Source organism: Salvelinus sp. IW2-2015, linkage group LG4q.1:29, assembly GCF_002910315.2.
Source record: "Salvelinus sp. IW2-2015 linkage group LG4q.1:29, ASM291031v2, whole genome shotgun sequence".
Lineage (NCBI taxonomy): Eukaryota > Metazoa > Chordata > Actinopteri > Salmoniformes > Salmonidae > Salvelinus > Salvelinus sp. IW2-2015.
In genome coordinates this window covers 77,453,915-77,481,881 of record NC_036842.1, presented here as the reverse complement: position 1 = coordinate 77,481,881, position 27,967 = coordinate 77,453,915, and the positions used below count along the sequence as shown (strand labels likewise).

Genomic DNA, 27,967 nt, shown 5'->3' with positions numbered 1-27,967 from the left:
GTTATGAAGGAAAAAAGTAATTTAATCAATTTTAGAATAAGSCTGTAATGTAACAAAATGTGGACAAAGCGAAGGGGTCTTAATATTTTCCAAATGCACTGTAGATCACTGATACAATCACTCAAAAGTTTCTAGTTGCATTTTAAAGGGCATTTGTCTTGTAGGCCATGCCTGTAATCCCCTGAAGTTCCTGGTTTATGGATGTATTGTGCAATATCAATGCAATGAAAGGACCAACAGAATAGTGACTACAGTTGACACTGGTTACAATGCTAACAAAGTAGTCTGGCTAGTTTTCCATAGAGGAATTTCCACTCATGGATATTCATTTAAATAAGACACACATCTGAATGAAATTCTAAAGAAACCAGCTAAATGTAATGTTACAGGTGTATTGAAGTGAGTAAATGATGGGTCATTCATTCCCCCGCAATGTAATCTTACTGATGATTTTGATACATTATAATTAGCCGACATGCTTTCCCAAACCCAGTCCCAAATCAATTCATATCTAGGTATAAATATCCAAAACAAAACTCCAGAACAAGGTGGATGACATTTCAACTTCAGTGACGTAGTCATATATACASGCGTTCAGCCTAATAGGAATCCAGTGAGGCGTTCTATCTACACGCGTTCAGCCTGTTGTCYAAATAGGAATCGATGCTGATCTCTCTGTATAAGAGTCAGATTGATTTAATGCATGTTTGTCATACATCCTATTATGTCTTGACCCTGACACCGTTTSATTGCTAACTTCAGTGTGAGAGAAAAATTGCCTACTTTGTTTGTTTCATCATCAGTTGGTGACAAGATTATTTCGCAGACTAACTTTCACTTTCAGACTGGCGTTTGTCATCGCGTAACACCCATTATTATACCAAACCAATGAGTTGGATACACATACATMCATTTTAATATTAAAGTACCGTCGGAAATACCATATTAAATTAATCTCCTCCTCCTCCTCTCTGTCCAGGGGAACTCCCTCTATCTGACATCATGACGCCTATAAAAATSTTGTGCCCAGCAATGTACCTGGAAACAATTAGAAGAACGCATAGTAGTACACTTCCATTGTATGACAGAAGTACGTGGCTCAGCATTAAAGATGCAAAGGTAATATTTTTCATATTTGCACGTGAGGTAAACAGATATGTTATCGCAATATGCAGACTAGACGGCTAGTTATAGTTACTGATAACAGTTACCGTAAAATAGAGTTAGGAATGTATATTSCAATGAGCTCGGCTATGCTTACTAGTGATTGTAGTGTGCTTCTACTGTAAAAACCTTGGTACACTACCGATTAAATTGATTGTTGAATGTATAGTGCAATGATACAGTCTCTCTCCCTCTCTCTCTCCGTGAAATTAACAAGTGCTCTTCCATTGACAATAAGCTCACCAATGTTTCAGCCACTGTCTCTCTTTTCTGAAGTATGTATCTGCTTCCTCTCTGTATGTTCCAGCCGCAACCCCAAACCTCAGTTTGCYGACTGGTTGATAGAACAGGTGTGGACCGGGCAATACGCCGGGTTGTGTTTTGTGGACAACAACAAGTTCAGAGTCCCGTGGAAACACATCTCTAGGAAGGACTGCTGCGAGGACGACAGTAAAATATTCAGGGTAAGGAATAGGCATACATTGTGGAAGGTAGTGCTTTGAAGAGATTCAAGGAAATAGAGGCTGTGGTTTGATTGCAAACTGCAGATCTTGAGTCACGGTATTGTAATGTTATACAAATATATTATTAACTTGTTATGACACTTCAATTCGCCTTTCATCATTGTTAAGTTGACAGGTTTGGTCAGTTGGCATGGCATTATTTTGCCTCCTAGCTACAGGATATTTCAGAAATTAAACTTCCAAATTCTTTGGTGGTTACAGGCATGGGCAGTGGTCAGTGGTAAAATCAACACGCATCCCAATGACAAGGCAAAGTGGAAGACTAACTTCCGCTGTGTATTGAACAACCTGACCAAGCGTTTCATGATGGTGGAAGACCACTCCAAGGACTCAGACGACCCCCATAAAGTCTACCTGATTATCAACAATGAGTGTATGATCAATAAGGCTTTTGTAATGTATCTAAAGTGTCACAAGACTGTGTTAGCRCACTGAGCTAAAGCCTAGCTCAGGTAGCCAACGCAAGTCTCCTCTTGCCCCAACTTTAATTTGATTATGTCTTCTTGTTACAGCTAACTATGGGAGCCCACACATAGAGGAAATTGCTGTGGAGGACTATGACATTGACATCCARAGCTCTCTCACCTCTACAGGCTACACCCCCCCAGGCATGGAGGTACAGTAATATTAAATCTATATTGAACTAGGAGCTGGTTGTCCAATTCTGCACTCCTAGAAAGCACTATTATATTTATTCTGTTCTATTCTCACTTGTTTAGTATTTTTTGAGGACAAATTCATTATCAAACCATTTCAAATCTGTGAATGTATTTTTTCTCCAAACAGCATGATAATCTACTCAAGCTTGTGAACACCTTAGACCTGAACCAACACACTGGTACAGCACACCTCCCACCTGTAGAAAGTCAACCCCTTACAATGGGTTGTTTATTACTCACACACACAAATTATATATTTTTCTTTCTAATGAGATAAGAGACCAGATTTCTCAAATCTCCATTTTTTCTTCTCCACAGAGGAGTGGGCAGAGAACTATATACACACACACCACCCAGTGGTACCAGAAGACTGCTACCCCTTCCAGCCTCTAACAGAGCCCCAGCCAGTCTCCCAGAACCACTCACCACCACCAGTCCCAGTACCAGTACAGCAGCCATACGACCACGGTATGCAAGGGCCATACATCCACAAGTCAATAAAAAAGGAAAAATACATACGTACAAGTTGTTGTTGTTATTGTGTAAATACCGTTTTACCATGTAGTTCTAGTCATTTCTGTACCGTAAAATAAAGTYCATTTCAGTCATGTAGTAAAATGTGACCTATTTGATGACCTCTCCCATCTCCCCACAGTGAACCAGGATGCCCTGCTCAACCTGCCTGCTGCCCAGCCGTCTCTCTGTGACCTGGAGATCACCATCTTCTACAGGAGGAGAGAGATGATGAAGACCCAGGTGTCAAGCCCCATGGTTCAGCTCCATTACCAGTGTGATGTCCCTGAGCCCAACGCCCAGACCCTCTGCTTCCCTAGCACTGACGGCCTGCTAGACCACAAACAGGTAGGGGTGCTGCTACTATTCACCTGCACTACTATCTGGCGTTCTGTGTACATACCTGTGGTTTTCCAATGTGTGTCTTTGTTGTATACAAGTGAAACTGACTGGTCATTCACTAGCAATGCACGTAGCATTAAGAAACACTAACAACAAGTCTTAGCAACATGACAAGCAAAAACTATTTTTTTAATCCCATACTAACTTCTCTGTACCTCTTTCTTCCTCTGCCTTCATTTCCACCAGATTGAATACACCAACTGTATCCTAGGGAGCGTCCAAAGGGGTCTTCTCCTGGAGGTACGAAACACGGGTATCTATGGTTACCGGCAGGACAAATGCCATGTGTTCTCCAGTACTAGTGACCCCAGAGAGGCACACCCTGAACCCAGGAAGATGCCCCAAAATGAAATGGTACAACTGTTGAGCTTCGACAAGTACATGACTGGTAAGTTTGGCTCACCGGATTACACAAAGGTCATGAAGACAGCTATGAAGAATCAGCTCACACACACACACACACACACACACACACATATCTCTCAGAGACAGACACAAATCAGTATAATGCTAACCTCTGTCCATTTGTCTAATGTCAGTGTTTTGACATCCATGAACCCATTTAGAGCTGACAGCATTTAAGGAGAACAGAGGAGGCTCTCCTGACTATACCATCCATATGTGCTTTGGAGAGAAGTTCCCAGACGGAAAACCCCTGGAGAAGAAACTCATCATTGTCAAGGTAAAAAATCTCTCTCTCATGAGCTTTAACCATCAAGGCAACAGCCAGCTTAGAGTAACGTAGAACAAATTGGTTATGAACTAATATTTATTGCGTGTAATCTAATGCAATTACTGCATATGTCATTTTTTTATTAATCTCTTCTCTCTCTAAATATTTTCCTCTCCCTACCCCTCCACTCTCCTCTACTTTCCTCTCCCTACCCCTCCACTCTCCTCTACTTTCCTCTTGTCCCACCTTCTCTCCGTTTCCCCTTCGCTTCCCAGGTGGTTCCCTTGATCTGTCGTCACTTCCACGAGGTGGCCCAGGGGGAGGGGGCGTCTTCCCTCCAGAACGACAACATCAGCCTGCAGATCTCCCACCACAACAGCCTAATGGAGCTTATCAGTGCCACCTGGCCCGACGGCCCAGAGCACACCATGGGGCAATACTTCTAGACCAACAATCGTACCACATCCCCACCCAGCCACTTAGCCCCTATCTAGGATTGGTACCACATCCCCACCCACCAACCCACCCAGCCTATCTAGGACTAGTACTAAATAGACCTCTGGGTCTGTCCCAATCACGCACTTTGGGCCTATCCCAAATTGGTCCTATGGTTGTGTTTCTAACCCTGGTTGTGTTACTTTACTCTACTTCTAGACCAGGACTGGTATCTAATAGACCTCAGCTAGGTGTTGTTTATTTAACTGGTCCATTACTCTACTGATTAGCTATATCACTAATTTAATATTCCCTCAGGAAAAACATTTTTACAAAAAGTATATATGACGTAATTATTTGTAAATTATCTGATCTGTAATTATATGTACAATTCAAATGTGTAGATATTTGAAAGTGTTGGTCAATTTCTTCAACAAATGATCAGGTCTATATAATTATCAAACATACATTAGTAATGGAACGGAAACACAGACTCTTTGTTTAAGTATTAAAATACACCTTTAGTAATATAATTTGTAGGCAGAAGTTGGTACAGAGTACAGTATAACAGTATATGATAGTTTCTCCCCAAGTTCTTCAAAATGTCTAAGACATCCTGTAACTCATATAGCCTCCCCAATCCCCCTGATGTAACTTTCCCTAGCAACAACATTTTWATAAATCTAACCTCCCCCGGACAGCAGGAACCATCTTATCAGCAAGTAAAAACTCAGAAGTGGGTTTGACCGAAACTTGACCTTTCATCACAAGTATAGGGTCATGACAAGGTGAACGAGTAAGCATCTTCTGACAGGTGGCTGGTTTCATCAGGTCTGCCTTGTGTTCTCAGAAAACCAGATAACCACGGTGGGATCCAGACAGGAGGAGTCTGAATGTAGACGCCTTCTGATAGTGTCTGAAGGGCACAACACTCAAAACAGGTTTTAACACACACACAGAGGTCTCCTGGAGAGGAGACCGTACAGTTTATCATAACATAATTTATTAACCCTTTTAAAGGTATAAGGCCTTCGTTTAACCCTCTTTAAAAGTCAGACAAATGTTGATAGTGTTACATTATTCTGATGATGAATCTATGTATCATATTGCTATCAGTGTGTAATGCACTAGGCGAGGCCATCCTTCTCTTGTTAGGTTAACAGAGAATATGACATTGTAACTGTTTTATTACTGTTTTACAACTGTTTGTGGGATTTTATAAGTGAAAATCAAATCACCGTCTCAGCCTGTCTGTATTGAGTGTCTCGTTTAGTGGTCTGTTCTCTTCTACTGAAGAATTCCCAGCTTCTGTCCCTATGGGCCACACTTTAAACCTGTCTTGGTCGCTCAATCCTTCAGTCTATGTTCTCTATTATTATTTTGTCTTGAAAAACGTATTTTATTGTATTGAAACTGAGCAAGCAACTATTTTATTGTCAGTGAACTGCACATTGTATAGTATGCAAAATAGGAGCAATAAACTCTTTATTAGGTAAACCTGGTCCATCCCTTGTTTCATTTGACCTTTATTTAACTCGGCAAGTCAGTTAAGAACAAATTCTTATTTACAATGACGGCCTACCCCTGCCAAACCCTAACCCGGACGGCGCTGGGTCAATTGTAGGCCACCCTATGCTTCCCAATCATAGCCGGTTGTGATACAGCATGGAATCAAACCAGGATCTGTAGTAATGGCTCTAGCACTGAGATGCAGTGCCTTAGACTGCTGSGCCACMCGGGAACCCCAACGTTGTTTTACATTTACATGACATGACAAATGCTTCTGTCTCAATGCAATCTCTACAACAGTTATTTATGGAATGTTTACTGTTTAATGGTTACTTTAGTACTGTACGTCATCATGCTCCCTAACTAGTGTCTAGGTACATACAGATAAGGAACTGCCAGATGTGTCATAATAGCCGGAAGTAAAGCCACACTAGGAGCTACATTTGAAATTGAATATATTGAATACATGAAGCAGAGTGGAAAGAATGGCARTAAAACACGATATAAATGTATTTTCGACAGGGCTGTGGTCACCATTCATGTAATACAATAAGGCAAAAAATTAAGTAGGGTGACTGGTTGTGGTGGATGGGTAAGCGTATACCGCGAACGTCTAGCATGCGAGTTCAAATCTCATAACTTTAACATTTTAGCTAATCAGCAACTTTTCAACTACTTACTATTTTTTAGCTACTTCACAACGACTTAGCATGTTAGCTAACCCTTCCCCTATCCTTAACCCTTTTAGCTACCCTAACCCCAACTTTAACCCTTTAACTTAATTCCTAAACTTAACCCTAACCTTAACCCTAACCCCTAACCCTAACCTCTAGCCTAGCTAACGTTAGCTGATACCTAGCTAGAATCCGTAACTTATCATACGTTTTGCAAATTCGTAACATTGTACGATTTGAAAATTCGTAACATATTGTACCTTTTGCTAATTCGTAACATATAATATGAATTGTAATTCGTAACATGTCATACGAAATGGGTGATGGACATCCACAAATGAATACATACCCTACAAAACGTAACATATCATACTAAATGGAGCATCTCGGATTTACATACAGAATAATACGAAATGCTCTGAGACCAAGCTGCTTCATAATAGATTCAATGACATCTCAGATTGATTTATTTGCAAAAAGCGACAGTTTCGTTACAAACAAGACACACTGGTTTGGCATTGGAGAAATCTGGTAAGATTAATATATTTTAATAGAGTAGGTAGGCCTAMTAATACAGACATTGGTGWTTTTACCACTGTAATCAGATCTGCATTATTATGTTATTGTAAATGAATTGATTAGCCCACTAACCGCATGTGTTAAATGTGTAGTGTGGGGCTATGAATTGGACATCTAGTAGGCTATTTGCTAATAGGCTATTTATGTTCTGGCTCGCCAACTAGCTACAAGCTCAGAAACAAATTGGCTGGAGGCCAAACCTAGTTGCCACCCCCCATTGTAAATTATACACTGAACAAAAATATGAATGTATAGTGTTGGTCCCATGTTTCATGAGCTGAAATAAAAAATTGCAGAAATGTTCCATATGCACAAAAAAAWTATTTCTCTCATATTTTGTGCACAAATTTCATTACATCCCTGTTAGTGAGCATTTCTCCTTTGCCAATATAATCGATCCACCTGACAGTTATGGCATATCAAGAATCTGATTAAACAGTATGATCATTACACAGGTGAARCTTGTGATGGGGACAATAAAAGGCCACTTTAAAATGTGCAGTTTTGTCACACAACACAATGCCACAGATGTCTCAAGTTTTGAGGGAACATGGAATTGGCATGCTGACTGCAGGAATGTCCACCAGAGCTGTTGCCAGAGAATGTAATGTTAATTTCTATACCATAAGCTGCCTCCAATGTTGTTTTAGAGAATTTGGCAGTGCGTCCAACCAGCCTCACAACCGCAGACCATGTGTAACCACACCAGCCCAGGACCTCCACATCTGGCTTCTTCACCTGCAGGATCATCTGAAGGGAGAGGCGGGGTGCTGAGGAGTATTTCTGTCTGTAATAAAGTGCTTTTGTGGGGAAAAACTCATTCTGATTGGCTGGGCCTTGCTCCCCAGTAGCTACACCCCTGCCCAGTCATGTGAAATCCATACAGGGCCTAATGAATTTATTTCAATAGACTGATTTCCTTAGCTAGAGAATATGCTGAAAATTGATTTTAACACTGGTTTCATCTAGGAATGCCATCACTTTGCAGGCAGAGATTTCCACTGCTAGTACTCGTCACTAGTCAGTCACTAGCCTGTTTTAGTCTACTGCACTTTTTTTTTTTAAGTAATGCTGTCTTGTCATAGCACAGTAGCTAGGTAAAAGTGATAATTTTTTACTTAAATAACACATTCTAGGGTAAGTGAAGGCTGTTTGGACAAAGACACTTGTTTGGTAGGGTTTAGTTTGTTGTAACCTTGTATGAACACTGTGAAGCGAGCATTTAGATATTCTATAATTACTTTAGATAAAAACTTTGAGGCACCAAAATAATACCCTGGAAATTATAATAAAGTATATGCCATTTAGCAGACACTTTRATCCAAACCAACTTAGTCATGCGTGTATACATGTTTTTACACATGGGGGGGTCCTGGGAATCTAACTCACTATCCTGGCATTGCAAGCACCATGCTTTACCAATTGAGCTACAGAGGGCCACTTATCTTTAAAAAATATATATTTTATAATAGGACTTCTTTTGAGAAATAAAATAAGAAATAACTTTAGAGATAATTGTATTTTTTATTATTAATTACATTGTCCCAGAAAAATATGTACAAACATTTGAGTGGGCCTCCAGTAGTCTGGCCCAGGCCCAGTGGGACCTCCGGTAGTCTGGCCCAGGCCCAGTGGGACATCCAGTAGTCTGGCCCAGGCCCAGTGGGACATCCAGTAGTCTGGCCCAGGCCCAGTGACACGTCCAGTAGTCTGGCCCAGGCCCAGTGACACGTCCAGTAGTCAAGCCCAGGCCCAGTGACACATCCAGTAGTCTGGCCCAGGCCCAGTGAGAGATCCAGTAGTCTGTCCCAGGCCCAGTGAGCTATAGTCAAGGCAGCAGTAAGGATAATACAGACCTGCCAGGGACGGAAAGAAAACCCTCTCCACTGGCTCAGTTAGTATAGAGCAACAAACCACTGCTCAGAGAAACCTACAGCAGAATAGTTGAAATCAGGCATTGGTTGGGGTTTCCACCTTCATTCCAGCCAATTCAGGCATTGAAATGCATTCCTATGGAGAAATGTCATGGCTGCTTTAAAAGTTGACAGGAATTGAACTGGAATGAATATAACCCCAATCCTGGTGAAATACCCTTATCTCATKATTTCATCACAGTTTGAGAGGAAATTGTAAAAATGTGTAATATCCTCATGTAAAATATTATGGTATTATAATTGTGGGTTCCTTTTCAAAATGTTGCCCATACGGTCACAAAAGTTAMCCCTTAAATTTAGCATGTTAGTAAAACATGATCAGAGCAAAATGTAAATTGGGACAAATCTTACTTTTATTTCACTTAGTTATAATTTTGTGTTCCCTTTTTGAAGCACTTGTCCTAAGTGTCAAGTAAATGAGGGAAGAAAAAAGGTACAGTACATGCTCAAATCCAATCAACCCCTGGACACTTCAAGTACATCTGAAAGGATCAGATAGGTACAGTATACACAATTCAATAATAGCTCCATCTTGCCTCTGACATACCTATCCAATCCTTTCAGGTTTACAGAAGAGCCAAGAGGATAATATTCCGGGATTGATTTGACATTTTTATCGTTAAGTCCAAGGTGCAGGACAAGACGAGCTTAGCCAAAGGCAGGTCCACACACACCCGTTCTACTGAACACACACAGTATGGACACGTCAATTACAAAAAAGGAAAAGATAGGGTGACAGTGTCAAGCACTTTTCTACATAGAACATTTTAGAAGATATTAAGAGGAWTCTGAAAATAAATTGAGAAGGCCAACTGTTTTCAGGCAGAGTGGACAGCAGTATTCATTAGAAGGAAGCCAACCACCTCCAATGAGAAACAGTGTTAAGGATGACATGACTTGCATACAGTATGACTAGGGCCAGTTTCTCCTACCCACGCCACCTGACTAGGAAACACTTTGGGCCTTTTTTTTTTTTTTATAGTCAGGTCATGTAGTCATCAAAAACATCCTGGCCCTGACTACGGACTGTTAGCTATTTAACCATGCACACACTCCCCACGACAAGTATAGTGATATTTGTAAGTAACGAAACAAAATCAMTTTGTTTTTGCAAATGTTATTCAAATTGGAACATTTTCTTTTTTAATCAGACAATCTTTTAAAGGAAATGTGAGCAACTAGTTGAGTTCATAATCAAGTGTGAATAACTGCAAACATTAAGCTGCAAGACAGGCATTGTCTGCTTTGTCTTATGATATAGCTTATGATACCAATATACAACAGGACTAGCCACTTGACTCTGAAATAACTGTAAAATAACAGAAAAGATGGTGAAGGTGCAGAATTCACTCAGCTTTAAAACGTATTAAACTCCTGTCCCCCAGGGCTGCAGGTTTTCATTCCTCCTTGGCAAATTACTTGTCAATTGATTAATTAAAGTCTCACCTAGTTTCCTATGTCTTAGTCAATAGCTGAAGTAAAAGTAGAATTAAAACCAGTAGACACTTTGGGCCTAGTCTGAATTTGAGAAAATGCACACATAACAGAAACTTTATCAACAACCATGTTTTTTGGGAAGTCTGAGTTGTGTGCCCTTATCTCGAGTATTCTGCCAAGAGACACCAGKGGAGCGTTGACTCAATCTGAACACCACTCAGGAGGACAGCCACTATGTGTAGCTACATACAGATGTAGGATCTTAACTTGATCACCCTGTTGTTGCAGGACATTTCAAGGCACAGCAGGAAATGCAAACATGAAGAGTATTCGTGGTTTAAAAAGGCTTCTAAAGTTTGATATTTCCACTTAAAAATTTCAGGCTTGATTTGCCCCAACTAAAAATGTATCAACCCCTACAAAAATGGTATTTAGTTATAATCCACACAGTAATTCAAATTTCCTGTTGCTACAAGACTATTTTCCTGCTGTGAGAAACTGGTCAACTTAAGAGCCTAACTGTACCGTTTGGCCAACCAGCACTCCATCGGACCCACATCCCATAGCACAGAGACATTCACAAAAACAAAAACTTCCTCCAGAACCATTCACAGTATACATTTGTGAATACCCAGTAGGCAGCTAACTCAACTCGAAGGGCGTACATAGTGAATCCAAAATCTATATTTACACCAAATCTAAAATCAGAAATAACTTTCCTACTCTACAAAATTGCATACATGTATTTTTCTGCACTGTGGCATTATTTTCTTCTTCTAATATGTCAATGACAGCATTAGACTTTGACACCACAAAATTGGGACTCATGCCACAGATAAACACCCCTCTCCCATACAAAAGACACAATWAAAWAAAAAAAATCAGCACTGCTTCTCAGACATTTTGCCTGTAGAAATAGCTCATTCACATTATTCCTCAACCTCTCTTGATGGAAAGGCTCTGACAGAGTTGTCTGTTTAAGACAGAATCTCTGTGGTAACCTCTAAGAGTAGACCATGCTAGACCATGAAAACAAAGTGCATGGACATGGTCTGTCCTTGTGTGAATCTTGAAACAAATCCAATTCAAAAACAGATGCTTGTCATTCGGTGGTAATCAAAGTGCAAGACCACATTGGGTCTACTAAGTTATTTACACAACTTTCAACGAAAAGGCTCTTCCATTATTTTGTGAGATGGTGAATTACTATGAACAGAACGTAACAACTTTATAATCCCCAAAAACAATTAATAAAATAGCCAATCTGGAGACACTATTTCTCAAAGTCCTTGAGTCCCTTAACCGGTGACAATTTGATAACAGAAATAATCAAATTAGTGTGAAAATGGCTGAGTCTCCAGGGCTTGTGGATGAATGTCCTCATGGGGTCTCTGGGTCATTTGTTCTATCTGTTTCTGCCTCCTGTGTCTTCCCTCCATCCTCTACTTTCCTATGTTTCCTGGCGTGTTTGTATTTGTCCACGTAGGCTTTGACCAGGTTGGCCACTTTTACTGGGTTGATCGCCCCGCTCTTACTATGGCAGACCTGGAAACGCAATGGAAAACAAAATCACATGCATCTTAGTGAAGCAATGTACAAGCACAGTCAAATTACTTTATTTAAATCCACAGTGAAACACAATGGCTGTCTTTCTGCAAGAATTAGAGTAAGACTCAGTCGATTCTTGTAAATCTAAACTCTCATATTGCACATGTTGGGGCAAGCCCTTATATCAGGGATGGGCAACTGTTATGGGGGTGGGGGCCACAGTCTGAACTCATGAAGGGCTGCAGTTGCTCGCGTGTCTGCTTACCCACATCAGTACCCACATCCAATAGTCCCCCCCCCCCCCCATTGCGAGCAAAACATTTTACATTTTAGTGGCCCCCATCTTGACAGCAGAGAAACATTTTATACGTTTTAGAGTTAATTTCCGTCAATTCTACACATTTTGCCATAGGGTGCAGAGAAATGTTTGCAGTTTTGAATATGATATCTAAGTGAGACTGACTAACAAAATCACAAGACGGGAGGCCCRTCGGGTGGTAATTTGATCATGAAAACAAGTTTAGATAGCTGGCCACTAAACTAACTTTGTAATCTAAAAAAATGTTAGCTAACATGAGCTAATTGAKTAACCATCAGTGACTGACATAAGAGAAAAACTGCTGATACATAACCAATTGGTCCGAGAGACCTTCAAAAAGGGGGCTGCATGGCCGCCAGTTGCCCACCCCTGCCTTACATCAACCAATGAAAGACACTTGAACCAAAGATTCACTCCCATGATTAACATCTTTGGTTACKTTATTATGTGCATGTTCTCCAGTTTCCATAAAAACTCATTTTAATTTATCATTGTAAACCACATMACWAATTTTTTGCCAATGATCAGGTGTACCTTCTGGACAGCCTTGCGTACGATATCCTTGTATTCGTCCTTAGTGATGTCTCTCTTCTGGTAGAACGGCTTGATAGCCAGCTTCACCTCCTCTATGGCTCTCTCTTGCATGTGGAGCTTCTTTATGTACTGTGGACAGAAACCAGGGATTGGTCAACACACACACAACTATAAAAGGGGCGCAGAGCCATGTATTTACATTGCAACAAGTATTCACTTGCAACAAGTATTCACTTGCAACAAGTATTTGTATTTATTGTGGATCCTCATTAGCTGTTGCCAATGCAGCAGCTACTCTTCCTGGGGTCCAGCAAAATGAAGGCACTTATATTCTTACAAGTGTGTTCCCTCAGACCCCTATTCTTGATGTGGAATAGAGTTTAGTCATGGCTCTACAGTGCCTTGCAAAAGTATTCACCCCCTTGGCGTTTTTCCTATTTTGTTGCATTACAACCTGTAAWTTAAATGGATATTTATTTGGATTTCATGTAATGGACACACACAAAATAGTCCAAATTACACCCAAAAAAAGAACCCCCAAAAAAGTTTAAGTAGTGTGTGCATACAGTATGTATTCACCCCCTTCGCTATGAAGCCCCTAAATAAGATCTGGTGCAACCAATTACCTTCAGAAGTCACATAATTAGTTAAATAAAGTCCACCTGCGTGCAATCTAAGTGTCACATGATCTCAGTATATATACGCCTGTTCTGAAAGGCCCCAGAGTCTGCAACACCACAAAGCAAGGGGCACCACCAAGCAATGAAGACCAAGGAGATCTCCAAACAGGTCAGGGACAAAGTTGTGGAGAAGTACAGATCAAGGTTGGGATATAAAAAAATATCTGAAACTTTGAACATCCCACAGAGCACCATTAAATCCATTATTAAAAAATGGAAAGAATATGGCACCACAACAAACCTGTCAAGAGAGGGCCGCCCACCAAAACTCAGACCAGGCAAGGAGGGCATTAATCAGAGAGGAAACAAAGAGACCAAAGATCACCATGAAGGAGCTGTAAAACTCCAATCTCCGCTGTGGAGCATCTGTCCATWGGACCACTMTAAGCCGTACACTCCACAGAGCTGGGCTTTACGGAAGAGTGGCAAGAAAAAAGCCATTGCTTAAAGAAAAACATAAGCAAACACATTGGGTGTTCGCCAAACGGCATGTGGGAGACACCCCAAACATATGGAAGAAGGTATTCTGGTCAAATTAGACWAAAATTTWGCTTTTTGGCCATCAAGGCAAATTATATGTCTGGCGCAAACCCAACACCTCTCATCACCCAGAGAACASCATCATCGGCAGGGACTGGGAAACTGGTCAGAATTGAAGGAATGATGGCGCTAAATAGAGGGTAATTCTTGAGGGAAACCTTTTTCAGTCTTCCAGAGATTTGAGACTGGGACGGAGGTTCACCTTCCAGCAGGACAATGACCRTAAGCATACTGCTAAAGCAACACTCGAGTGGTTTAAGGGGAAACATACTGGAATGGCCTAGTCAAAGCCCAGACTTCAATCCAATTGAGAATCTGTGGTATGACTTAAAGATTGCTGTTTGTTTCAAAATAAAAAATATTTTGCATCTTCAAAGTGGTAGGCATGTTGTGTAAATCAAATGATACAAACCCCCCAAAAATCAATTTTAATTTCAGGTTGTAAGGCAACAAAATAAGAAAAATCCAAAGGGGGGGGAATACTTTCGCAAGACTCTGTATGTAGTAATGTGCGCCTGCCATAGTCTGTTGTGGACTATGACGAGACCTCTGGTGGCATATGTCTTGTGGGGTATGCATGGGTGTCTGAGCTGTGTGCCAGTAGTTCAAACAGACAGCTCGGTGCATTCAACATGTCAATACTTCTCACAAATACAAGTAGTGATGAAGTCAATCCCTCCTCCACTTTGAGCCAGGAGAGATTGACATGCATATTATTTATGTTAGCTCTCTGTGTACATCTAAGGCCAGCCATGATGCCCAGTTCTGATCCAATTGCAAGTCCCTCTTTGTGGCACTTGACCATACAACTGCACATTTTTATATATATATATATATATATATATATATATATATGTATATATATATTTGTAATAATGACAATTACAACAACACTGAATGAACAATGAACACTTTATTTTAACTTAATATAATACATCAATAAAATCAATTTAGTCTCAAATAAATAATGAAACAGGTTCAATTTGGTCGAATCCGGAAACTATCATCTCGAAAACAAAACATTTATTCTTTCAGTGAAATACGGAACCGTTCCGTATGTTATCTAACGGGTGGCATCTATAAGTCTAAATATTGCTGTTACATTGCACAACCTTCAATGTTATGTCATAATTACGTCAAATTCTGGCAAATTAGTTCGCAACGAGCCAGGCAGCCGAAACTGTTGCATATACCCTGACTCTGCGTGCAATGAATGCAAGAGAAATGACACAATTTCCCTAGTTTAATATTGCCTGCTAACATGCATTTCTTTTAACTAAATATACAGGTTTAAAAATATATATACTTTTGTGTATTGCGCTTTTGTTAAATCATCCCCCGTTTGGCGAAGTTGGCTGTCTTTGTTAGGAAGAAATGGTCTTCACACAGTTTGCAATGAGCCAGGTGGCCCAAACTGCTGCATATACCCTGACTCTGCTTGCACAGACCGCAAGAGAAGTGACAAAATTTCCCTAGTTAAAATAAATTAATGTTAGCAGGCAATATTAACTAAATATGCAGGTTTAAAAATCTATACTTGTGTATTAAGTTTAAGAAAGGCGTTAATGTTTATGGTTAGGTACACATTGGTGCAACGACAGTGCTTTTTTTCYCGAATGCGCTTGTTAAAATCACCCGTTTGGCGAAGTAGGCTGTGATTAAATGATAAATTAACAGGCACCGCATCAATTATATGCAACGCAGGACAAGCTAGATAAACTAGTAATATCAACCACCATGTGTAGTTAACTAGTGATTATGTTAAGATTGATTGTTTTTTTATAAGATACGTTTAATGCTAGCTAGCACCTTACCTTGGCTCCTTGCTGCACTCGCATAACAGGTAGTCAGCCTGCCACGCAGTCTCCTCGTGGAGTGCAATGTAATCGACCATGATCGGTGTCCAAAAATGCCGATTACCGTTTGTTATGAAAACTTGAAATCGGCCCTAATTAATCAGCCATTTCGATTAATCGGTRGAACTCTAGTCTGTAGAACCTGCCTTGTTGATGGTGCTGTTAAGGCAGAACAGCGTTTTCTTATGGACAGATTTCTTCCCCATCTTAGCTACTGTTGTARCAATATTTTTGGGCCATGACAGTTTACAATAGAGGGTTACTCCAAGCAGTTTAGTCACCTCAACTTGCTCAATTTCGACATTATTCATTACACGATTTAGTTGAGGTTTAGTGAATGATTTGTTCCAAATACAATGCTTTTCGTTTTTGAAATATTTAACTTATTCCTTGCCACCCATTCTGAAATTACCTGCAGCTCTTAAGTGTTGCAGTCATTTCAGTCGCTGTAGTAGCTGACGTGTATAGTGTTGAGTCATCCGCATACATAGACACACTGGCTTTACTAAAAGCCAGTGGCATGTTGTTAGTAAAGATTGAAAAAAGTAAGGGACCTAGACAGCTGCTACTGATATCACCCAAATGTGCATCGATCCATTTGAAGACCATCATTTTCCTTCCTCCTCTCAGACTCACCTTATCGTTCCTAGAAACATCATCCTCTCCCAGGTCTTCGTTGGGTTCCCCCTGCCCAGGTTTCGACAGCGCTACGGTGGTTAGGCTGCTGGAGCTGGAGGTGGCACTAGGGAGCGTTATGGACACACTGCCCCTCTTGGTGCTCTGGACCTTGGGGTCAGTGAGTGACGTAGCCTTCAAGGGAGCCTCCTATAGGTGGGAAGATTTAGATGAGGCAATCTTCACATGTAAGCCTTTTGATTATTGGACAAATCCCAATTTGAGATGTGTGGGCAAGTTTAACATTAACTTAAACTGTGTATTTATGTTGAGGGAGAATTATAAAAAATTAATTAAGCAACACAAGTTGATGTCTCAACCATCTCTTGCCTCATCATGCCCTAGCAGAAAATATGTTATTGTGTTAAGGTATTATTAGCACATAGCCTTTGTGATGTGTAACTTGGCTCCAGTTTTGATTTCCCTTGTAATGTTTCTACTTTCATTTCACCATAAAACCCTCCTCTATCAGTTCAAGTTTCAGTCACATGATCTCTCTTGGGCCCTATTTGATCTGCACTGGCTTTCCGCTGACACGCCACAACTGCACTCCGAGTCAAAACGGACAGTCTGCCACCTTGTGGCAGAGGTGCATGTTTATTACAGGAATAGTTTGTACWGAAGGTTCTGAGCACTAAATCACAGATATCTGTAAAGATCAACAGAACATCTACTTGATATTGACATGACCGGCCGCCAGTATGATGCCGTGACTAGGTGCCATTTCATAGTGAACTGCCAGTTTACTGATTGATCATAACTACACATTTGCAGGAAAGAAAGGCAGCATACAGCGGTAGAGGCCTGAAGCTAAGCACTGACCTCACACCACACAGAACAAATCAGCTATCTAGGTAAGTAGGCAAGGTCAACCTAATGAGCCGTACCTGACTGGATGCCTGGGCGGAAGAGGCAGGTCTGCGAGCTCCCTCCTGTTTCAGCTTCAGTTTGTAGAGGGCCAGCTCTGAGACGAAGGCAAAAACACCACATCTTAAATAGCTGTTCCTAATTCAAGAGCTATGACCCTCTCTGTGTTAAGTGAATTAGAGGTTGTTTCTGAACCAGAGTCAGAGTCGACTACAAATTGTTGATTGATGTAATTCAACACGTAAGGGCTCTAATTGTGCCAATCTAGGTTATGGTATGCTTAAATGTTTTTAAAGGGTACAATAATACTCACTAGTGCCAGTCTTCTCTGGCTGTGGCCCCTCTGGCTCCTGTAGGTTCCAGGTGACCCTCTTCACCGAGGGTTTGGCCTTGGCACCTGCCGTGACTGGCACCGGTTCTCCCTCAGTCTTCCCCTCCTCCCCCTCTCCTTCCTTCTCCTGTTTGACCCCAGCCTCCCCACTCTCTCCTCCTGGCTCCGTCTTCACATAGTCCAGGCTGTCCAGCATCATGTCCACGTCCATGTCATCGTCTGAAAGCTCCTCTACCTCGTGCTTCTCTGGGTTCACTGAGATGGGTTGGACTAGTGGAGGAGTCTCTGTGAGGGCCTCTGGTACTGGAGGAATCAGGGATGGGGTCCCCTGCTGGCTGGCTATACTCTCAGCAGCCTGAGGAGGAGCAGGGACAAGGTGTGTGCTGAGTGTTGAGAAGCTTGGGCTGGATTGGCCAGTTTGGGTGGGGGGAACAGGGATGTTGGAGGTTAGGTGTTGAGGCAGCTCAGGCCAGATGGGCTCAGTCTTGCTGGTGTCCTTTAACGCCTGATCTTTTTGATCTGCTATGTCTGATGTGGAGACGGCGCACGCCTCCTTTATGAGGGCGGAAGGGTGTTCTTTTTCGATATTCTTGTGCTGTTGCAAGTCCTTGACTGTGCTGAATGTTGACAGAGGTTTTTCTTTTTTGATTGGTTTACTATCCAGTGATTCTTCCAACATATCAAAGGCAGGTTTCTCTTTTTTTATCTCTTTGAGCAGCTTAGACTCCTTGAGRAGTTTTGTTGAGAGAGAGGCGAGTCTCTCTGTTCTAATGTCATTGCTGTCACTCTCCTTTTTCACCTCTGAGACAGAGAGGACAGAGAGAGATTTGAGTCCTGAGGAAAGCATCTGCTGTTTGACCTCTCGCTCTTTTCTCTCTTCTTTAGTCTCGCTCTCCTCTTTCAGAGGGACACGGGGGAGAACTTTTACCTTTTTCTTCTCTTTCTGTTCTTCTAGCTTATTGAAGGTGGTGGTTGAGAAAGACCCTGGTGGTCTCTGTGACCCCTCTTCTTTCCTCCTCTCTCTGGACCGCGACCTGGACTTTGGCCTCTTCCTGTCTTTCGACCGCACCTCAACCCTGTCCTTTGATCTGGAGGATGATGGTTGTGATCGTAAGTGGTCTTTCCTCCTCTCCCTAGACCTGGAACGGGAACGCGAGCGAGACTGCGAGCAATCACGCTTCTTGTCCTTTGACGGGCGACCCTTCTCTCTTTCACTCCCTCTGCCCTCGTTCCTCTCCCTGCTCCCTCTCTTCTGCTTTTTCCTCTTGGACCGCTCTCTGCTGCTGGAGCCTGACCATGACCTAAATCAAAATATTAGAAAAAGTTATAATAATAGGAAATATACGAGAACACATATGTTATTAAAACACCACCAAATTACTGTATACAAAATGTACATTATCAAACAATGACATTAGTACCTGGAYCGCCTCCTGTCTTTGGAGGGAGAACGTGACCGTCTCTTCTTCCTGCGAGACCTCTCAGAGATATCAGAGGTAGAACTGTCTGACGGGGAACGAGTCCTTCTCCTCTCCCTTGATCCCGAACGCCTAGAACTCCTCTCTCCCCCCTTGTCTCCTCTCCTACCCCCCTCATAATGTCTCTTCCTCCCTGCCTGGTCCGGGGCCTTGTCTTCCCTCCTCCTGCCGGCCTCCGGGCTGTTTGAGGCAGACCGCCGCTCTGTGGAAGACCCCCTGCCTTTGGATGTTTTGCTCCCCTGGCCTGAGGGCCTGGAGTGTGATTTAGACCTGGATGGGGACCTGGGGGGGCTGGCCTGGGGCTCTGACTTTATCTCAGTCTTCASCATCCTGTTTCTGTGGTGGCTGGAGGCTAAGCTGGATGAGGAAGGAGTAGTCTGCTGGTTCTGGGGCTCTCTACTGTTGCCAGTCGTGCTGTACTGCCCTTTCTCACCCCCTGGCTCATTCCTCTCCCTCTTCAGATGGACCTGGCTCTGGGACAGAGGTGTGCTGGTGCCAGTCATCACAGACCTGGGTGCGTTGTGAGGGCTATGACCAGGCTTTGCAGTGTCAGAGTTCTCTAGCTCCCTCTTCACCTCCAGACCTTCTCCTGAGCCCTCATCCCTCTCCAGTGACACGGCTTTCACCTGCTGGCTGGCACCTTCCTTCACCTGCTGGCTGGCACCTTCCTTCACCTGCTGGCTGGCACCTTCCTTCACCTGCTGGCTGGCACCTTCCTTCACCTGCTGGCTGGCCTTCCTATCACAGCTGCTGGCTGGACCTTCCTTCACCTGCTGGCTGGGACCTTCCTTCACCTGCTGGCTGGGACCTTCCTTCCCTGCTGGCTGGGACCTTCCTTCACCTGCTGGCTGGGACCTTCCTTCACCTGCTGGCTGGGACCTTCCTTCACCTGCTGGCTGGGACCTTCCTTGTGCACCATGGTTGGTTTCCCCCCAGCATGGCTCTCTGCTTCGCTGTCTGAGCCGGTTGGATGGAAGGGGTCATATATATCCCCCTCTTCCTTCTCCTCTTTGACTGGTGTGTGTGAGGACATCAGGGGATTCTGTTTGTTCCTGCGCTCCTCTCTTTTACTCTTCGCCTCCTCTTCGTCCGCAGACGCTGGTTCTAGACAGTTGCCAGCGGCAACAATTGCAGAGGCGTTGCTAAGCTTTCGGGCGTGCCAGACAGAGCTGGCGTTGATCCGGAAGCACACCGTGGATGATGCTGATGAAGAGGTGCGGGCAGGGTTAGATGGAGAATCAGAAGAGGAGAACGAAGAGGAGAAGGAGCTGGAGAAGGCTGAGGAAGGGCCTGCTCTGTCTGGTCTCTGTCCCTCTGTCCTGCCCTGCTGCTGGTCCACAGTTTGCTGCCTGCCCCTGTTCCCACCCAGGCTGTTCACACAGGCATCAGGGAAGCTATTACTACCACTACCATTAGCACTGCTACTACTACTACTGCCACTACTACCACTACTACCCCCTCTGCTGGCGTTGCCATTTGTCGGGCCACCGCTCTCCCGTTTTATCCTTGGTATCCTGGGAAGCACCGATACTGGTGCTTCCCATACTGGTTTAGCAGCGACCTTCTTAGCCTGGGGCTGTGGTGGCACCGTCTCCCTACCTCTGGAGTGAGAGTCTGGGGTAGGAGTGGAGGTGGCAGCCCTCTGTGTCCCATGGGGGGGTAGTACACCGGTGTCCTCCCAGTGGCTGTGTCCAGGACTAGGGCTGGGTCTACAGGGGGCAGGGACGTGGGGGTGTGGGTGACTCAGGATGGGAGGTGGATAAGTGGCTGGGRGGGGGGATGAAGGGGTGAGAGGGGACAGGCAGGGTCCTGCTACCAGGTCTCCGTTAATGGGGAGACAAAGGGAGCTGGCTGCTGTGGTAGGGGACATCCCTGAGTGGAGCTGGGCTACTGATTCACCAGAGCTGCTGCTCCTACTGCTGCCGGGCATGGATGACGACAAACCCACTACAACACAAACACAACACCTGACTCAACATGATGTTGCTGTGTAACACACAGAATCCAACAGACTTCAAAATCAATGGTTAACAAGCAATAAAACGTTCACTAGTTCTTAAATTGTCAGGTAATAGATACGGTACCAGCAAAATACTAAGAGAAAGAAAGAAGAAAAAAAAGGACAAGAGATTGAACTAAAGAAAGTAAGAAACCCTAGCAGCCTGCTCACCTGGTTTGTTAGCCTTGAGGGATCCATCTCTGTTAATGACTACGTCTGAGCTGTCCATCAGAAGCATGCTCTGTCCTGATAGGATGCTGCCCAGCAGGTCAGGCACTGGGGCCACCTCTGCCACCTCCTCCAACTGGGGAAGGCTCGGGCCCCACCTACAACCCCATGGCAACCACACGTCAGACATGTATCATATTGAAGGATGTGAGCTACATAACAAAATAACATTTGGGAGGAGATGAGAAGGGGTACCTAGAGAGGCCAGCAGTGATTGGTCGAGCCACAGGCTGGTGCGAGAGGAGTGCGGAGCGAGACAAGCCACGCCTCTTGGCCTCCAGCAGTGAAGACGTGGCCGAGGCTTGCTCCTCCTCATCATCATCATCATCCCTGGGGTGGGATCAACAGCCAATCAATATTCAGAACCATGTTGACGTCCATTCCACAATTGTCTGTTATTTTCTATGAGTTCTTTTTTTTCACTTCATGGTTTTGTTTGAAATGATTGTTTTCAGCATTAGATGGAGATCTCTATTCTCTAGATTAATAAAGTACTATGTTAWCTTATAGTTGTGAGTTGTGCCTGAGACAGACCTGCTAGTGAAGGGGTCCAGATCGTAGGGGTCTCCATAGACAGAGAGCGATGCAGCTCCTATGTCAGCCCTCATACTGCCCAGAGTGGTTTCTGAAGGCCGGTAGACAGAGGGAAGGGACGAGCCCCGTTTGGGCTTCCCTATCCCTAGGCTACGGGCTATACGACCACGTGACGTAGCTTCCTTTTTCACCACCTAGGAATACACAGTCAGATTAAACATGAGCACTGATTCTGTCATTTTGTTATAGGTACTATATTTTCCATGTTATAATTGTTAAATTTGAAGTCTCACCAGTTTCCTTCTGGACTTGGTCCTTCTCACTCGCCGTTTCCTCCTCCTCCTCACCCCGGTACCTGCAGCTTTGCCCTTACCACCCGTGGCAGACGATGACCTCTTACTCTGGCCTTTCCTGCGCTTTACTGTGGGCAAATGCATCTCTTTTAAAAACCCYGGTAGGGTTTGCGTGCYTGTGRGTGTGRGTGTGCGTGTGTGTTTTTTTCACCTGTCCTGCGTCGTCGACTGGATGGAGCGCGGGGTGTGAGGTTCCGTATGTACACAGCTGTGTTGAGTCCAGCCACCACTGCGTTGATAGTCTCATCCAGCCAGGTGGTCTGTGGCATCAGAAAGCTGGGGGAGATCTGAGACCAGAGGTACACTGCATCACTCTACTATTCTCTGCTGTCTATTTGGACATGCTTTACTTGACATGACCTTCACAGCCGTCTAATGAGGCAGGCTGCAGCATCACACAGCCTGCAGCATCACCACCTCCCTCTGGCTCTCTATTCTAGACCCGCAGGTCAAATGTTACTTGGTGCAAGTAGCGCATTCAAACAAGACAAAATAACATAGTGTCATCATTAATCAAATGTTATGTAATACCATTCTACACAGAAACACCCATCATACACGTTTCAACCCAGGAGAGAAAACATGGGTAACATCATTTTTCATAAGTACATTATCATGCTGCTCACTAAATAATCTTTGATTACAGAATTCATATCAATACTACTCAGTCAATGCTACAGAGTAAGGGCTGTTGACACTAGTGGCGAGGAGCGGAGTGTAGTGAGGCAGAACAGAGAAGCCAGTAGGAAGCAACACGCCTCATGCCAAACCTGTGCAATGCGTGCCTGGGTGATTCGGTGGTGGTTGACACTGGCGCGGACCCTCTCACTCTGCTGGGTGCGGGCAATGGCCCGGGTGGGGCCTGCCGCAGGGAGGCGGGAGCGGCTGGTTGTGGGACGGGCGCTGCTCAGACTCTCCGTGTTGCTCTGCTCTTCCACTGAACCCCCTGAGGAGCAATAACATTGATGAACTCTGGGATCTTGGTAAAATGACTTTTTTTTTTATATTGCTTTATACAAAGAGTATTGTCAACGTATTCCTCAGAGGAAGATGTAATGAGTCAGTACTGAGTATGATTACTTGAACGGCGGTTGTTGGCTTGACACTCTGGGCAGAACCATTCCTCCACAGGGACAGCATCCAGCGGGGGGGTCAGGCACTCCATGTGGTACCTTCCACGGAGCACAGACATGGAGTGGTAGGAATTAGGTATTAACATGGATATGATCAAGTCCCGTATTCATAAAGTGTTTCAAAGTACCTACCAGGTTAAGAATGAGATAACATGGATATGATCAGAAAATAAAAACCAGGGAAAATTATAAGGGTTAATTGGAATGATCAGATAAAGATATTTATTCCTGATTGTATGATTAATCAGGAACAATCCCAGAACGCTAGGTGGCGTGTGTTTCACTTGTCTCACCCAGCATCACAGCCGTCACAGAGCAGCAGGCAGTCTTCACGGTCACTCCCRCCACACACCTCGCAGCTGGTCTGTTCCAGCTCAAGGTCGATCACCTCCTCCTGMCCCTCCTTCACTGGTTTCTGCACTGTGATCTGCACTCAACCATCATGCACATAGATGAATGAGAAGAAAGTGACTGTCTGCAGCTCCCATGCATGACCCATATTTGTATATACAATGTTTCAACCATAATGGTCTTTGCCACAAAATAAATCAAACACCCTTCATGTGGAATACACATGCCATATGTAGTAGCTACTTCTCTACCTCTCAGAACCCCCTCCCAACAATACATTCAGAAACACCATGTACAATATTAAATCAAGACCAAAGAAGGCAAATAAAAGACATTCACCAAGAGGAAGTWAAAAAAATTAACTCACCATTTTCTGCACTTTCCCACCATAACATTTTCTCAGGTAGATGTTATTGAAGACTATTCTGTCCACAGGACAAGAGTTTGCATTCTGGGGGAAGAACAAACCATGATTGGAGGCACAACATTTGGACACACTTTAACATATAATTACTGTCTATCCTAACAAACCCTCTTTATTGGACTGAAAGTGAAAAATGAGGTGTGGCCCCTTTGGACCAAGGTTCCAGTGACGCTCATGATTTTAACGGGTGAGTGTCTTCTAGTTCTTCCGACAATATTATAATTTTGTGTCTGTACTAACACTTAAGTGAATAAAAAGCTTTAACCCCTTGACCTCTCATTTTGCACCCTCTAATGTCACCCACCCACCTTGGACCACTCGAGGATGCAGTCGAGGCAGAAGTAGTGTTCGCAGCTCTCTGGCGTGGCCACGGGCTGGCTGTGGAAGGAGTTAAGGCAGATGGGGCATTTCTCAGTGTCCTCGTCTGAGCTCAGACCTGCCAAGTCAGCAGACGCTCCCCCCACCGCACCCTCCACCACATCGTCCTCTTCTCCATCTGAGGAACAAGTATGTCGTATGATCAGAAGTTATGAAACTCAAGTGGTAGATCTATACCTTGGATACTAAAAGCGTACCATAGACCATTACTGATTATTTTCCATGAGTACAGAATCCTACATTTCCATAGTCTCTCACCATCACTGTCATCCTCCTCTTCTTCCTCCTCATCTTCCTCACCATCGAGGTCTTCCTCCTCCTCACCACTGTCAGAAGCTCCCTCAGATTCCTCTCCACCTTCATCGCTGTCTTCATCTGTAAGTTGACAAATAAAAGTAGATGAGTAAGTAATCCAATTATTTCCAATACCAGTAGTGATGAGGGCCAATCACTAAGGGCGCTTTCAAACATAGTTTAGAGCTGTAGTTCGAATCAGAATTTGATTATTTGTTACATAGTTTTTTGTTGGTCCGGTTGGTTCCACATTGTCAAATGTCAAACAAACAAAACCACYTGTCCATGCAAGTAACTTGTTTATTGGACAAAAATGCTCACGTTAAATCCATCTATGATTATCATGAAGCGTCACTGTGTCCAAATCTTCATATGACTTTAGCTTTGGTCTTCCAACAACATGCGGGAGGAAACAYCGCAATAGCCGCTCTAACTGTGACGTGAAAGGGCTATACAGTAGCCTGTATCCCCGGTATAGCCCCCGTCTCCTCTAATCTGCATCCGATGCGCTCATAAATGTGCTGCTATACTCAGAATGTTTAAAATATATTAAGTTATYATGCAACATGCATTTCTTCAAATGCTCGCAGTCAAATAACCAATAATACTGCACGACTCTGGTTATTTTCCTGTGTTTGGTCCGGACTGGGTTCTCACCTGCAGCAAACCTCACCACAGTATGAATTGAATCGGACCCTTTCTGAGCAAACCACTGTTTGTGGTTTACTGCGCTCCCGAGTGCGGATAGTGTTCACACCTGTCCAAACAAACCGAACTAAGGGGGTAAATGRACAAGAGTTTGAAAAAAACACTCCAAACCAGATTCACTCCTTAGGGTATTCATAAAATGTAGAAATATTATTCCATACCTGAGATTGCCCATACTGCAGGCCTTTTTTCTTTTCTGTGGGAGGCATTCCGGTTGATCAGCTCATCCTGGTTGTCTTCTTCATCCATGGCTGAACATCAGAGAGCTTCCTGCACCAATATCTAGCTAAATATCAAAGGCTATGCTTCAAAAGAGACATATGAATTTTCAGTAGCTGGAAAACACATMAAATTAAAATGAGTGCCACAACTATTCACCTCGTCCATGCACAAACAACGATTTCCTGTGCAGTCAGTATTGACACATGCAACAAGAACGCATTTTCACACTGTTAATACGGATTTAGCTACTGCATGAGATAGCGGTATGTGAGGGAGCTTTGTAAGTGAATGATAGCATGTCACAAGTGGACAGCTAGTTAGCCATTGTGAGACGTGAGTTAGCTACATTAGCTAGTTAACGTTTGCAGACTTGAACATTTGCGTTAACGTTAGCTAACGTTACCTACTGTAGATAACTAAGACTACATAGTTTTCCAGGCATAAATTACAAGCACAATCCAGACGGACAAATGAAAGACATTTATATCAAATGATCTTCTTCGTAGATGTGTTAGCTACCTAGCGAGTAGTAGTTGTTAAGCTTAACGAGTAATTAAGTAGCTAGGTAGCTAACAACTGCTGCTACTTCACTGCCTTCTGTTTCCTCAACAACAAAAACATTGAGCGACTTTGGTGCTGCACTGTGAATGTATGCTCGCTAAAAGAGCTAACTAAATAAACCGTTGTAAATAAGCTTTCGTTACCTACCTTATTGCAAAGAAAACGTGCACGTTATGGAATATTCTTAGGTAGCTACCAGTACCTGCATTGTTATGGATAATAGTCTGCTAGATGCTAGCCTGCTACTGCTAGCATTAGCTTGATTCTAAATATAACTTCACTTGCACGCTCGTTATGTTCGGTGCATGTGACATTCATATGTTATCAGTTTAAAAGTTATCATTATCCAGGCGTACGTTAATGTATACTTCGAACGTGCAAAGCCAGGGTGTTTACACCTACCCTACGCGGTTGTGAATGACATGTTTGGAGTAACTGCTTAGTCCACAATTTTTGTTGAGTGACACCGCAAGCTGGAATGACGGAAATGGCCAAACGTACGCTACTCTTCTTCTTCTCTGTGACTTTTATGACGTACCACAACTATTATTGTATTGCTGCCACCAACTGGACGGGGGTGGGAAAAAAATGCAAAAAATGTCATTTCAATTACAGAGAAGGGAAAAAAAATATGAATCCATAGGTATTACACAAAAAAAGTAATAAAAAACATCCCTCTCCTTCAGTCCATCAAAAACTCCATAACTCCCTACACAGGCTCTAGGGCCTGCCATGAAACAGAACTGCTGGTAATGGGAACCACAGGAGGCTGCTGAGTGAACGGCTCATAATAATGGCCGGAACGGAGCAAATGGAATGGTATCAAATACATGGAAATTCCGTAAAGGGAGTGTAGAAGAGGTGAAAATATTATTGTTGTCTATCAACAATGACAAGCCACCGGGGTCTGACAACTTGAATGGAAAAATACTGATGTTAATAGTGGACGATATTGCCACTCCTATTTACCATATCTTCAATTTAAGCKTACTAGAAAGTCTGTGCCCTCAGGCCTGGTGGGAAGATAACGCTATTCTGCTTCCCAAGAATAGTAAAGCCCCCTTTACTGGATACGCACTGAGCTAAAGGGTAGACCTCCGCTTTCAAGGAGACGGACTCTAAATGGGACACTTATAAGAAATCCTGCAATGCACTCAGACAAACCATCAAACAGGAAAAGCGTCAATACAGGGGTAAGATTGAATTGTACTGCTCTGACGCTCGTTGTATGTGGCAGGGCTTGTAAACTATTACAGACTACAAAGGGAAGCACAGTCGCGAGCTGCCCAGTGACAKGAGCCTACCAGACGAGCTAAATTACTTCTATGCCCGTGTCGGGGCAAGCAACACTGAAGTATGCATGAGAACATCAGCTGTTCCGGACGACTGTGCYATCATGCTCTCCATAGCCGATGTGAGAAATACCTMGAAACAGGTCAACATTCACAAGG

The 27,967-nt window shown here is 43.4% G+C and overlaps 2 protein-coding genes across 2 annotated transcripts; one reads left to right on the top strand and one right to left on the bottom strand.

Moving 5' to 3' along the window:
• Window positions 1-1,026: 1,026 nt before the first annotated feature.
• Window positions 1,027-5,867, top strand: LOC111962579 (interferon regulatory factor 3-like). The gene is made up of 10 exons (XM_023985742.1): window positions 1,027-1,119; window positions 1,472-1,628; window positions 1,890-2,061; window positions 2,201-2,304; window positions 2,475-2,526; window positions 2,666-2,815; window positions 3,003-3,208; window positions 3,449-3,650; window positions 3,829-3,944; window positions 4,211-5,867. Exons 1-10 carry the CDS (start codon window positions 1,082-1,084, stop codon window positions 4,379-4,381), a joined length of 1,368 nt encoding a protein of 455 aa, XP_023841510.1. The 5' UTR covers window positions 1,027-1,081; the 3' UTR covers window positions 4,382-5,867.
• Window positions 5,868-10,167: 4,300 nt separating this feature from the next.
• LOC111961021 (PHD and RING finger domain-containing protein 1) lies at window positions 10,168-26,656 on the bottom strand. Its single transcript, XM_070443138.1, has 19 exons — window positions 25,895-26,656; window positions 24,990-25,106; window positions 24,662-24,849; window positions 24,297-24,380; window positions 23,872-24,005; window positions 23,526-23,617; window positions 23,216-23,391; window positions 22,597-22,732; window positions 22,386-22,513; window positions 22,093-22,286; window positions 21,754-21,888; window positions 21,502-21,656; window positions 20,248-21,278; window positions 19,275-19,984; window positions 17,836-19,154; window positions 17,543-17,619; window positions 16,617-16,805; window positions 12,905-13,033; window positions 10,168-12,048 (listed from the first exon to the last, which is right to left on the bottom strand). The coding sequence occupies exons 1-19, from the start codon at window positions 25,980-25,982 to the stop codon at window positions 11,884-11,886; spliced, it is 5,247 nt and encodes a 1,748-aa protein (XP_070299239.1). The 5' UTR covers window positions 25,983-26,656; the 3' UTR covers window positions 10,168-11,883.
• Between the last annotated feature and the right edge of the window lie 1,311 nt (window positions 26,657-27,967).